The sequence below is a fragment of the Carcharodon carcharias genome, chromosome 2 (assembly GCF_017639515.1).
Source record: "Carcharodon carcharias isolate sCarCar2 chromosome 2, sCarCar2.pri, whole genome shotgun sequence".
Lineage (NCBI taxonomy): Eukaryota > Metazoa > Chordata > Chondrichthyes > Lamniformes > Lamnidae > Carcharodon > Carcharodon carcharias.
Window position 1 is genome coordinate 114741789 of NC_054468.1, and position 13161 is coordinate 114754949.

At 41.9% G+C, this 13161-nt stretch overlaps 1 protein-coding gene across 9 annotated transcripts in view; it reads left to right on the forward strand.

The window, feature by feature from the left end:
* Positions 1–13161, forward strand: part of LOC121292423 (1-phosphatidylinositol 4,5-bisphosphate phosphodiesterase beta-4) — a 451886-nt gene that overhangs the window by 260632 nt on the left and 178093 nt on the right. For all 9 annotated transcript variants that reach the window (XM_041214297.1, XM_041214373.1, XM_041214305.1 and 6 more), the window contains 3 exons: positions 408–461; positions 3072–3153; positions 9606–9706. In XM_041214297.1, coding sequence (XP_041070231.1) covers positions 408–461; positions 3072–3153; positions 9606–9706 — 237 coding nt within the window. The remainder of the gene's footprint in view (positions 1–407; positions 462–3071; positions 3154–9605; positions 9707–13161) is intronic.

The following is a 13161-nucleotide window of genomic DNA, read 5'->3' on the forward strand; positions in this document are numbered from 1 at the left end:
AACCAGCAGCAGGGCAAATGCAGCAGCTAGACTGGGATTTGGGCTAAATTTCAAATACTTGCAAATCCTTTTTGATTAAAGCCCTTTCATGCTCATTTCATTTTAATTATATTGACGTCAAGTCTTCCTTATCTTGCAAAAGTCCAAATCTTCCTCCAAATTTTATGTCTTCTGAATTTCCATTGGTCTTGTCAGTTATAAATAGCAGCTATGCTCAAGTTATCCTTGGCAATGAATGACCACAGTACCGTATATGGGTTTTCTCCTGAGCCCACCTCGCTGCTCAGCATATTTGGGGTTGTGATCACAGCCACTCATGTGGCTTCAAGCTAAACACATCTGTTTCCTTTCTGCTCTCTTGTCCACACTTGATAAGTAATAACACTGATTTTTTTTTTCTCTTCCAGCTGGATGAGGTTATCATTCCTGACAAATGTAAATGGAAAAATCCCAGTAAGGAGGTGAGAAATGGCTTAAAAAATGTGCATTGTTGGTCTTCCTTAGGAACGATAATCAGTGCCTTTTGTTTTTGAAGCAAAAACTGGGAGCAATTGCTAATCCAAGTATGCAAGGGTGACAGAAGTGAACTTAAGCATTGGAAATACAGAGTGCTTATGTTAAATGGATAGTCTGGAGCAAGCCGCCTTTGCAAATGTAACTTGCTTTCAATAAAGGAAACTTGCTACTTTACTGCTAATGCTAACTGCATCTACTTTGACTGTTCATAGATAAGAAAGACCTCAAAATACATCTGGGGTGTAGTTCTGGGCAGGGAGGTGGTGGGTTTACTAATCACCTATTTTAACTTTTGTGGAAGACTCTTGGAAACCCAAGAAACACCACTTACCTTGTTCGCTGCGGCTCCAGGAACTTGCCAATCATGAGCTGGGAAGCGTCTGTAGAAATTTGCCTAACATTTTCTGGCCCTGTATTGAATGTTGCTCAGGAATACAGCTCCATGGTAAGACTGCAATGTTCATGCCAGTTTGAGATCAGCTCAGTTTCGAATCTGTAAAACGAAGTAATTTAACTATCCTTTGCTAACTTCAACAGCAACGGCCTGAAATACTGATTTGTGTTTTCCATTGGATGCATTTATCTGCTTTTGTTATCCATACTGGCTTATCAATCCATGCCTGTTTAAATATCAAACAGTGCAAAACTGACTATATCTTTCATTGAAAGTCAGCAAGGCTTGAACAAGCAGGTTTCCAATTTCAGGGAAAAAAGTGTTATCACTTCCCTATTGTTGGACGGGGTAAAAAAAAAACGAGTCTTGTAATGAAGGGGAAAACTGACAATTTCAGCTTGTTTCCTATCTCTCTGGTTCCAACAGTCTTATCTATCATATACCAACAGAAAGCATTCTCCACTCAAATGAAATGTGACTTTTGATTAGGATTCCAACATTCTTTGTGCTCAGCTAATGGGTTACAAAAAGGATACATATAGTAGGAGACAAAACAGTGTTTATTAACAAAATTATAATTAATTTACAATTGTTACATAAAACATCACATTAATAAAATAGAAATATTACCCTCGTAAATGTTATCAGATGATACTCTTCTTTGAGCTTATAAGAGACGCAATGTTAACTCTCAAATGATTTGTATCGGACTGATAAACACCTTCATTGAACAAGCTGCAAGCTTGCTAATTCGTAGATAAAATTTGCAACCACTTCCCTACTGATTGCGAGCTTGTGAGTTGTTGTGAGGCTCAGGCATCCTGGCCAGTAGACATTGAAGGAAGTTGTCGGGTACAAAACCAGACTGCCAGGCCTATTATGGCTAAGCCTGCACAGAATAATTTACAAAGGTACACTGTGGAGCTAAACGTATGTGTGTGAGAGGGGTAAATTGTGAGCCTCTGTGTGCATAGGAGAGTCCATTCCAGCTGAGGTGAGCCCTGAGACACTGTACAGTGATTTTTGCAGCAGGATTTTCCTACTGGAGGCGAGAAATAGAGGTCAGCTCAGTTTCTGGGTGTCAAATCCACCCGTGGGAGGAAATAGTCACGCTTTCACGGGGCGCCTTGTTAATTGGTCTGGAGACAGGTTCGCAGCCCTGGGTCGGGCTCTTGAAGCTTGAGGGCCAATCAGAAGCCTTTCAGGTCGCAAGGAACAGCAAGCTGTAATAGAAGGTAAGTAAGAGAGAGAAGGCGCTTCCTGATGGTGACGTCCTCTCTCCAACACATTTACACCTAAAGTGAAAAATGACTTTGGCAGCCAGGCCGCTGCTGTGGGGTGGCTGCTGCACAGGGTGGCATTTGGCTGCTCCTGCACCCTGGTAGGCAGTGAGGGCTTCCAGCCTGCTGATAGGAGGCAGCCTCCAGGCACGTAAACTAGCCCCGGATGCCTGCAAGGAGCCTGGAAAACCCCAGTAGAACCTTCTTTAATTGACTCAGTGGGCTCTTAGTGAGCCTGATCGGCTGCCCCACTCCCGATCCTGCTTCAGCAAAGAGTGCCCGGAGGTGGGCTGCAGCCGGGGAACCGACCTGCCATCAGGCAGGGCTGCTTCTAGCTCCTGCCCGCCTCCCACCTGCATTCGTTTGTTATTATTGGTAATTTAATGCAGTGCTTTTGCTGGAAAGGAAAGAATGTAGCCCTCCCACATACTCCTCAGCCCGCCCGAGGGTATTTTAATCAACCATATGTGGAACTGTGGAGATTCCCAGAACGAAAACAAAAATACCTGGAAAAACTCAGCAGGTCTGACAGCATCTGCAGAGAGGGACACAGTTGACGTTTCGAGTCCGCATGACTCTTCATCAGAATTAAGACATATAGAAATGAAATGAAATGTAAGCTGGTAGAAGGGGGCGGGACAGGAGAGCTCGATAGGGGGCCAGTGATAGGTGAAGACCTATGTGAAGATTCCCAGCTGTTTGATTTCTTGAAACATCCTACATATAAAACGTATTTAAAAAATTACATTTTCAACCCATGTAAGGAATACAGTGTAGGCAATAACAGAACAAGCAAAATTACTGCTATGTTTTCTGTAGACGAGTCATTCCTGAGGTTCCCAAATTGTTTATGAACGCTTTTATCGTTTCGTTATTTTCAGCATTACCAGAACCTTTGCTTCAGGCAAGACAGAAAAGGTGATATTTCAGGTACTGAAGGAACTAGGTCTTCCCAGTGGCAAGGTAAGATTTGGAATTCTTCATTTATATCTTCTGGATTTGTGTTATCTAACTAATTTCTCTGAATAATTTCACTAAATTGGCCAGCGGGTGGGCTTTTACCCCATAAGTGAAGTGCATGCTGCAGTGCTCAGCCCTGCCGGGGAGGGTGAGCATTGAAGCTTGTGCATGCGCACAACGAAAGCTCCCTGAGGCACAGAGCTGCCTCAGGGAGCCGACCATTTTTAAAATAATAAATTTAAAAACACTTAAAGCAATGTTAAAAACGCGTCCCCTCATGTGACTCTCTTACATGAGCAGGGACATGTTATGAATGAACTTTAAAAATTTTAATTTAATTTTTAATCTGTTGTTGGAAACCTCATCCCGCCCATGGATGAGATTTCCTAAAAAAAATCCAAAAGCTACTTGGCCTTTTTGCCTGCCCGCCAACCGCAAGGTCGGATGGGCAGTGAAAGATTTCATTTAATTGTTACTTTAACGGCCTTAATAGGCGTGTTAATTGATGGCGCATGCGCCCGCTGACCGAAATATCGCGCGGGCGTACAATGACATCGGGATGCTCGCCCAATGTCGTTGCGCGTCATTGTACACTCATTCGGGTCAGGCATGCTCCCACTCACTGAGTGCAATATCCTGCCTCATGTATGTAAGTTCAAATGAACCCTGATCGCACAAACAATTAGTTGATGACTTAGTAAAGCTGTGGTATTGTCTCTTTCCGATATTTCAGGCAATCTCACTTGTGGTTCTTATGGCTTTTAAAGGGGGCACCCTTATGCAAAGGTGCTTAAAATCCTAAAGCAAAGTTGTTTATGCAAAAGAGGGGGGTGGGGGGGAAACGATTTGTGAACTGGTCAGGGTAGTCAGAGAACAACTGTTACCCCATTATTTTGGAACACCCTTTGATTTCTGTCTGTGAAGTGGGGCTGCTAAGAATCGAAACTTGGACACCCAAAAGGCAGTCTGGACTTTTCAAAGAGGCTGGACTGCCCAAGCTGATGGGCAGCAAAGTTCCGTGGCTGGCAGGAGACTGGAAGGAAAGGCAGGTCCTTCCCCGGCTGTGGAATAGAACACAGAGGTGTTCATCTCTTTCATTGAGGCAAGACAGCCCACTGAAGTGAAGCAGCATACCACTTTTGTTATTTAATGTGATCGTGGTGGTTTATCAATTTGAACTAAGTAACCATGGTTATTGCTCTGTACCTCACTGTGGTATAAAGGGACCTAAATGATTCAAACCAAGTCTTGCCTCATCTCTCTTTGACCCTGTTCTTTTCAAAGAGATTAAAGAAATCGACATGCAAAAGGCAAGGACGTCTGGTTCAGGCCACAAGCACTTCCATAGTTAAATCTCCAGGTCCTGATATTGTACATCGGAACAGGGTGTGGACTATCTTCCTACTTGTGCCTGTCTGTCATTCAATTAGACCAAAACTGACCTGTGACCTAACTCTTCATCCTCTATCCCTTAATATCTTTAGTTTACAAAATGTATCAATGTCAGACTTAAAATTAGCCAGTTGACTGAGCGTCAATTATAATTCGGTGGATAGAGTTTCAAATTTCTTTGCATGTAGAATTGTTATGAAACTTCACCCCTGAGAGACCTGGTTCCGACTTTTAGAATCTGTCCCCCTAGTCCTAGACTCCCCACCCAGCGGAAATAGTTTCTCTCTATCTACCCGATCAATTCCTCTTATCATCTTGAAAACTTCGATCAAATCATCCTTTAACTTTCTAAAATTCAGGGAATACAATCCTAGTTTGTGTAATGTCTTGAAATGAACCCTTGGAGTCCAGGTGTTACTCTGCTAACTCCACACTGCACTCCCTCCAAGACCAACATATCTTTACTAAAATGTGGTGCCCAGAACTGTTTACTATACTTCAAGGGCATAGTGTTACGCCAGTGGGATTTTACGGTCCTGCGGGAAGTGAATGGGGTTTAGAACGGCTCGCCGCATTTTACAGCCCTGTGCCTGCCACAACAGGGCCATTAAATTCCAACCCATTTGTGCTCTAGCCAAGACATTGTATAGCTGAAACATAACTTCTACCCCCTTGTATTTTAGTCCTCTGGATGTGAAGGCCAACATTCCATTAGACTTTTTGGTTTATATGTATAAACATGGACCTCCAAGTTCTTTTGGACCTCCACTGTTTCTAGATTTGCACCATTTATAAAGCATTCTGTTCTATCCTTTTCATATTCAGAGTGGATGACCTGACATTTGTACAGTTTTGACCAATTTTTAGGCTTGCATCTATCGCTTACAATGCTGTCTATCCCATCATCTAAGTCTTTCATAAGAAGCCCTGACAAGATCCTTGAGAGCCACCACTAGCCACATCCTGTCAGTTAGCGTACCTGCCCAATATCCCTATACTCTCTGTCTCCTGCTACTCTACCAATTTCCTTATCAGGTCAAGAAAGTTCCTTCAATCCCATGAGTTTCTACCTTAGCAAACAGTCTCACTTTAAGGAATGTCTTCTAGAAATGCCTATAAATAACATCCATAGGCATTCCCCTGTCCTCTATTTTAAAAACTTCTTCAAAGAGTTCAATCAGGTTCATCAGGGGTGTCTTACCCTTTACAAATTCGTGCTGACTCTGCCTGATCAGCTGAAACTTTTCAAGATTTTCAATCACTCTCTCTGGTTCTAGTAATTTTCTGACAACTGATGTTAGGCTAACTAACCTATAACTCTCTGGTTCCTCTCTGACAACTTGCTTAAAAAGTGGAGTGACGTAAACAATGTTCTAATCTAATGGAACAGCTCCTGAATCAAGAATTATAATTAGGGCACCTGCAATGTTCTCATCTACTTCCTTTAAGCCATTGGCAAGAATACTATCCAGTGCTGGGGATTTGTCACTATTTAGTGCTAGTATTTTTGCCATTTCTGTTGTTTTGCTTATGTTAATTTTGGTGAGTCTGCATTTCTGATTTCATGTTAGTTTCCTTGAGATGTCTAACATGTTATCCTCTTCCTCTACTGTAAATTCTGATCCAAAGTAATTATTTAGCATGCCTGCCATTTCCTTATTTTAATTGACAATGTCACTATTATCAATTTCCAAGCATAATCAATGCCCACATTGCTCCTGGCAGCCCTCCTTCTTGTATTATTACTGTAAAGGCGTTTTGTGTTCATTTTGATATCCTTCTCTTTCATACCCCATGTTGCAATTTTGTCGCCTTCCTTTATTCTTTGTGCCTTTCTCATTCGCCAGGACCTTTGTTAGGTTTTGATTATTTTTATGCTTTTTCTTTTAGTTTTATGTTGCCCCTTACCTTTTTAGATGCCCGTGGCTGCTTTTTCTCTCTAGCCAATAGAGCTCTTACCCATTAGGAATATAAATTGGTTCTGCAACACATTCTTTTTGGAATGCTTCCCACTGATCTTTTGTCATTTTGCCCATTAACAGGTTTGCCCAGTTTATTGTGTCTCTACCTTATCCCATTGAAGTCAGCCTTCCCTAAGTATAGGACCTTAATAACTGTTTTTTTTTTCCCTTTCGAACATTACCTTGAGCTTATTCATATTATGATCACTATTAGGTAAAAGTTCATGGACCATTAGGCTGCCAACTCAATCTGACTCATTATTCATTAATAATTCTGATATGACCTGCCCCCTTGTTGGTTCAAAGACATATTGTTGCAGAAAGCTTCCTGAACACACTCAAGAAATTCGCTGTCAATTTGACATGAGCTGGTCTGCTTGTCCAAATTTATATGAAAGCTAAAATCCCCCATTAAAATGACTGCACCCTTTGCCACATGCTTATCGAGTCTCCGCATTTATACTTTCTGTCACTTCAAGCTGCTCCCGTGCACCTTATACTACACGACTCTCATTATAGCCAAGTGGTTAGGTACTGGGTTTGTAACCCCAAAATTAAGAGTTCAAATCTCACAATGGCAAATTATGAAACAATGTAACTTCATCTGAAACAGATGGAAACAGCTTTGTACTCGAAAGAGTTACAGTTCAGAATCCTTTTCTGTTTCTTTCTTGTGCCCAGAAAGTCTCCACTGCCTGTTTACCTCTCATTATGCCCTCTTTTACCATTGAAGTGATTTCATTTTTAAGCACTAAGACTATTGTTCTCCCTTGACCATTTTCGCTATTTTTCCTGTAGACATTATAACCTGGTAAATTTAGTTCCCAGCCTAGATTGTCTTGTAGTCATGCCTCAGTAATGGCAATTGTGTCATACCCTCCAGGTTGAATTTGTATCTGCATTTTTTTCAGCTTCTTCCATCGCCTCCACGTGTTTAAATAAAGAACGCTTATTTGGGCCACACACCCTAACCTGTTCCTCTGCTCTGGTGTTTTACTGACATGTTTCTTATTTCTCTCTCTCCAGTTTAACCAGTTTACATCTTTTAGTCTTCCCTTTACCTGTAGTATGTAAAGCACAATTTCTGAATATTACACTACTCTCTTCCCCTACATTATTTGTTAGAACTATTACTTATATTTTCTTTCCCACCTAAGTCCACTTACAGTGTGCATCAACTTCTATAACTGCAAGACTCATGGACCATTTACAAGAACGACTACCACCACTGAACCTGCAAAGCCAGACTATTGTTGACTCCATTGCCTGACCAATCTCTGTAACCTCCTCCAGTCTTTAACCTCCACCACCACCCCTTCCCCCCCATTAATGCGACTATTAGCTGCCGCACCTTCAGATGCCTAAGCCCCATGCTCTGGAATTCTCCCCCAGTCCCTCTCCGTCTCCTCTTTCTCTTTAAGACCACCTATTTGAGCATGCTTTTGGTCACCCTTCCAAATATCACCACCTTTGATTCAGTATCCATTTGCATTTCTTTATACCTCTGTAAAGCCTTTAGATGTTTTTCAACATTTCAGGCACCATATATGCTTGGAGAGGAAAGCGCGGGTCCGCAAGGTGTGGGGAAATGAGCAGAGGTCCTGCCCTTGGGCAGAGTGCCACTAAAACACACCATATGTAAATGCAAGTTATTGTTATTGGAAAGCCTGGTGAAAAACTATCTTAGTTTTGGGAATAATTTTGAACTTATACGCTGCTCAAGTTTAGTGTTGAAGAGCATTGTTGGAGTGAGTGTTTGGCTTAGTGAAGACATCCCCTCCTCTGAATCAGAAGATGAATGATTCAAACTCTGCTCCACCCAGTCCCAGTGAATGAAGACCAGAATATGGTCTCTAAATCCTGGACCAGTATTCAGCAGGGTGCTTGTGACCTTATGGCATGACCAGTACCTTAGTGGTAATATTTCCGCCCCTGAGTCAGAAGTCCCTGTGGATGGCAGCCTGACTGTTGGTTGCAAGTACTGATTGATATCCAGTGGCTGGTCCCTCCTATTGTAAATGGTAAGTGATGGTGGGGATGGGGGTTGTGGGGGAAACCTCTAGCCTTCGTTCTAGCCCAAAAGGGGAAGGTTGTTCAAGGAATAAAGCTAAAGGGTCTAATGTGAAACCACCTCAGCTACTCTTCCCCAGTAAGTGGCTTGAGAAGCTCCATAATGAATCTTGAGTTAGGGCCTGCCTAGAACAGAACACTTGTTGCAACGATTAGCTTTGTTAAGGGACAACCTCAAATCTTGTTACTTTTCTTGCTCACTTCTTCACTCAACATGCTCAACATGGGAATTTGAGAGCAAGGAACCTCCCTGAGACCATCTCAAGTCTAAATAGTGTAGACATTTTGTACCCTACAAACCAAAATGTAATTGGATATTAACTTCATCAGTTTTTCTCTTGAGGTTACTTGTGTTTTCCTCACTTGCTGTCTGGTGGGTGGACGGGCTGAAAATGAGGACATGAAGTGGTCTTTTTATTTGGATACACATAGAAGTTCGCAATGCATTCGATAATTTTCCTTTTGGATTAGTCCCATTAAGATTTACTTTGTGCTTCTAGTTCTCCGGATACTTGGGGACTGTCATGGTGAGTTCCCATGGTTACAGCTGGTGGGAGCGAATGCACATCTGTCTGATTTATTTTTAAGACTGCTGTTAGCTTACAGAAATGTTATTTTAGTCAACGTATGATATAGCCGTAATAAAACTCTTTACACACGAGATAACAACTAAACAATCGCCTATTGGGCATCAAGAGAAAAGCTGTGCTAATCTAAAGGAAAAATAGAAAATGTTAGAAGTGTGCAGAAAATCACAAATCATTCAGCATCTGAAAAAAGATATATAGGTTATTATTTTGGGTGGGAGCATTCAATTGGTGTCAAATGTTATTCCAAGCTATATTCATTTTACAAAGTAAGCTTTTTACCCCCTTAACAATATGACTAATTCACTTGTTTTCTAAGCTGACATTCGTAATATTATTTGCATGACAAGTGGCGGTGGTGTACTGATTTTACAGTAAAAAAAGTCATGAATAATCTTATAAAACTTTCAATTAAATATTAATGGCATTCTCTCATCTCTTACAGAATGATGAAATTGAGCCGGCAGTGTTCACCTTTGATAAATTTTATGCACTTACGCAAAAAATTTGTCCTCGCACTGACATTGAGGAGCTGTTCAAGAAACTGTAAGTTTTTATTTATTAGGAATTGTCAGTATAACTACTTGTGAACTGAAGCTGAAGGCAGGTCACCCATACAAAAGAAGTAGAACGTATCCATTGAGCAGGCATCATTCCGAATAACACAAAGTAGTTTCTAATATTCATGTCATCTGAATCCTCTTTTAACTAAGTAAGAAATGGTGCATTGCACTGTTTGCCCATTTATTTTCTTTACTGTAGCCATTCTAGTTATAATAAAGTGGTAGTTTAATTGAAACCTTTTCAAAAATATCTGAATATAACTAGTGTAGAGCACCTGGAATCATTTTGCATCTGCTGGACTAACAGCTTTTGAAATCTAACCTGCTGGTTTAAATAAAGCATTAACTTGTTATGATTAGTAAACATTTGAAAAATTTTGGGGTATATTTTGCTCCAGGTGCTGAAAAAGTAAATGTGATTAAGCTGAATGAAAGCGGTAACGGAACTTTCTATTATCATTGGTCTCGAATTTACGCACAGCCTTGAAATGTGTGTAAGGGGAATCACAAAATGCTTTATTTTGTAATTTGGAAGACCTTATTAAAATGTTTTAAGAAACTCATAGTGATCTGGATAGCAAGTACTAAAAAAAAAGTGCATTCTAAATACTTATTCAGAGTGTGGGTTAATCATATGAAAGAAGGGCAAGATCAGCACAGCCAGCTCTCACTGTTCAGAATCCTAGTTTTGAGGTGATGCAGAGATTCCTTCTTCACTAAACTTCCAATGTCAGTCCTCCTCATTTGACCTTAATTCCCATGTCAGCCCTCTGCACCGGACATTGCTTCCTGTGTCAGCCCCTGGCTCTGGACATTGCTTCCCATGTCAGCCCCTGGCACTGGATATTGCTTCCCATGTCAGCCCCTGGCACTGGACATTGCTTCCCGTGTCAGCCCCTGGCACTGGACATTTCTTCCTGTGTCAGCTCTCTGCACTAGACATTTCTTCCCATGTCAGCTCTCTGCACTGGACATTTCTTCCCATGTCAGCCCCTGGCACTGGACATTTCTTCCCATGTCAGCCCCTGGCACTAGACATTGCTTCCCATGTCAGCCCCTGGCACTGGACATTGCTACCCGTGTCAGCTCTCTGCACTGGACATTTCTTCCCATGTCAGCCCCTGGCACTCGACATTGCTTCCCATGTCAGCCCCTGGCACTGGACATTGCTACCCGTGTCAGCTCTCTGCACTGGACATTTCTTCCCAGGTCAGCCCCTGGCACTCGACATTGCTTCCCAGGTCAGCCCCTGGCACTGGACATTTCTGCCCGTGTCAGCCCTCTGCACCGGACATTGCTTCCCATGTCAGCCCCTGGCACTGGACATTTCTTCCCATGTCAGCTCTCTGCACTGGACTGGTTTCTAATGTTAGTCTTTATAACCAAACCTGACATCTGGTGGCAGCTTATATACTAAAAATCATGAACTCACACCTAATAAATCCATCACTCTTCATTTGTAGAAGCTAGACATATGCAGGAATTTTAAGTTATAAGCATCAATATTGATATGAACACAATTCTCAAACATGTAATCAATGAACCTATCAGCTATATGTCCTTCATTGGAGTGATATTTTAAAATTTGTTTATGGGATGTGGGTATCGCGGCTAGGCCAGTATTTATTGCTCATCCCTATTTGCCCTTGAAAAGATGGTGGTGAGCTGCTTTCTTGAACCACTGCAGTCCATGTGATGTAGGTACACCCACCGTGCTATTAGAGAGGGAGTTCCAGGGTTTTGACCCAGTGACAGTGAAGGAACAGCGATATATCTTCAAGTCAGGATAGTGAGTGTCTTGGAGGGGAACTTACAGCTGGTGGTGTTCCCATCTATCTGTTGCCCTTGTCCTTCTAGATGGTAGTAGTTGTAGGTTTGCAAGGTGCTGATAAATAGGCTTGGTGAGTCCCTGCAGTACATCTTCTAGATCGTACACACTGCTGCCACTGTGCATAAGTGGTGGAGTGGGTGAATGTTTGTGGATGTGGTGCCAATGAAGAGGGCTGCTTTGTCCTGGATGGTGAGTGCTTCTTGAGTGTTGTTGGAGTTGCACTCATCCAGGCAAGTAGTACTCTCCATCACACTCCTGACTTGTGACTTGTCGATGGTGGAGAGTCTTTGGGGAGTCAGGAGGTGAGTTACTCGCTGCAGGATTCCTAGTCTCTGACCTGCTCTTGTAGCCACAGTATTTATATAGCTAGTCCAATTCAGTTTCTGGTCAATAGTAACCCCCAGGATATTGATAGTGGGGGATTCAGTGATGGTAATGCCAATGAACACCAGGGGGTGATAATTGGATTCTCATTTGTTGGAGATGGTCATTGCCTGACACTTGTGTGGTGTGAATGTTACTTGCCACTTGTCAGTCCAAGCCAGGTCTTGCTGCATTTGTACATGGACTGTATGAGAGTTCAATTTTATTTCACTTAAACTTGAAAATTGCTGGCACTCCTAACTTTATCCCCATAAATTTTAAGCCAATCGGTAGAGCAGAACCTTAACTGTTGCTTTCCAATAATCATCTTACTGGTTATTTCATTTTCCATTGGCTAGAGTGTCTAAAAGCGGAGATCATATTTTCAGGAGAAGACTATTTAGGGATGAGATGAGAGGTAATTTCTTCACTTGGCATATCAATCTTTGGAATTCTTGAGGACTCTGAAAGCTCAGTTGATGAATATGTTCAAGGCTGAGCTATGATTGATATTTGGATGCTAAAGGATTCAAGGGATAAGCAGAAAAGAGGATAGTGGAATTGAGGTAGAAGTTGAGCCATGATCTTTGATTAGCAGAGCAGACTGAAGGGACTGTATGGTCAACTCCTCCTCCTCTTTCCTATCTCCCATGAACCTTTGAAACTATAAAATACTTTTTTTTCATAATGCTAGCTTTTTCTGGAGTATTAAAATTCTTAATGCTCCTTTGTTACCCATGTTGCACTTGTCTCCATTTCCATGTGTTTAGTATTTCCATATCCCATGCATAACATTCGAAAATTAGTGCTCTTGGATTGGCTTCCAGTTTATGTTAACCACCAGCGGTTCCCCCCATTCTGGCAGTTCAAGCACCTTTGGTCAGTCATAAATACATTCATTGAGAGAGTGAGCTGCCATGGGAAGTTGATTCACACAGGGAAGGCTGACATTGGGAGGTGGATCAGGTGTGAAGGCCTTCAGTTTGGTTGGTTGCAGAGTCTCACGGTCTTCGCTGGGTGATTTCCTACTCCATAACTGATGAAAAATAATCTTTGTCAGTTTCCTTGTCCAGTGGCATTTTCGTTTGTTGAGAAATACAATAGTAACGTTAGGTCAGGTGAATCATATTGCTTTTTGTCAATATCAATGGAAAGAAAAAGATTTGCATTTACAGAGCGCCTTTCACGACCACCTGATGTCTCAAAGTGCTTTACAGCCAATGAGCTGTATTCACAGTTGTAAT